This window comes from Euprymna scolopes, chromosome 18 (genome assembly GCF_053919585.1).
Source record: "Euprymna scolopes isolate OS-2025 chromosome 18, ASM5391958v1, whole genome shotgun sequence".
NCBI lineage: Eukaryota > Metazoa > Mollusca > Cephalopoda > Sepiida > Sepiolidae > Euprymna > Euprymna scolopes.
In genome coordinates, this window is record NC_136499.1 from 88,702,480 (window position 1) to 88,703,243 (window position 764).

A 764-nucleotide genomic window follows, 5' to 3' on the forward strand; every position below is an offset into this window, starting at 1 on the left:
GTTTATTTAAATGGGGGAATAATTTATAACATAATAGTTATTTGAAATAGATCCCTTATTTTGTGTCCACGTTGAAGTGTGTTTTGCGTGCGTCTATGCGCTGAGTATGAAACTGGAAGCTGGGGGAACGGAATACGCGTTTATAAAAGTAATTAAGACGTCGTTACCTTTGACTCGAATTGCCTCGAGTAGTTCGAGGCGAACGTGACCAGTGACGATTTCTCCAGGGTGATAGACACTGCACTCCTCAGGAAAAACAATGTCGAAATAACTGATCTTGCCCATGACACATAAAACAGATAGTATCAGCCTTGACAGGCCAGCAGCAAAACTCCAGCTGCGACTAAAGATTCCTCGCCGAAGTGATGGGAGTTGCTGTTTTGTGGTTTAAGGTTTTTAGTGTACAGTATTTCTCTCTCTCTCTCTCTCTCTCTCTCTCTCTCTCTCTCTCTCTCTCTCTGCCTCAAATTGTCAGGCTGTCCGCAGTTGCGCGTTACAGCCTTTCTCTCTTTCTTTCTCTATAACTCTGTCGTGTTATGCGTATTAGGTGGGGGTATAAATTATTTGTTTTTCTTTTTAATTTTGTTATTGGGGGTATGCGTATGCGCATCTGTAGAATTTTACACTGCATGTGTGTGCGTGTGTGCGTGAGAACGCCTTTCCTTCCCAATCACATTGATTCTATTGGACCAGGTGTTTGTAATTTAAACGGGGGGGGGGGTAATTTATTTATTTAAACATCCGGATTCTTCATTTCTTATTTG

General features: G+C 41.8%; 1 protein-coding gene across 1 annotated transcript in view; it reads right to left on the reverse strand.

Moving 5' to 3' along the window:
- Nucleotides 1-528, reverse strand: part of LOC145297687 (arrestin domain-containing protein 3-like) — an 88,199-nt gene extending 87,671 nt beyond the window's left edge. Inside the window, exon 1 of the mRNA XM_080143884.1 lies at nt 168-528. Within this exon, the coding sequence (XP_080000010.1) occupies nt 168-285 (118 nt within the window). The 5' untranslated portion in view covers nt 286-528. The remainder of the gene's footprint in view (nt 1-167) is intronic.
- Between the last annotated feature and the right edge of the window lie 236 nt (nt 529-764).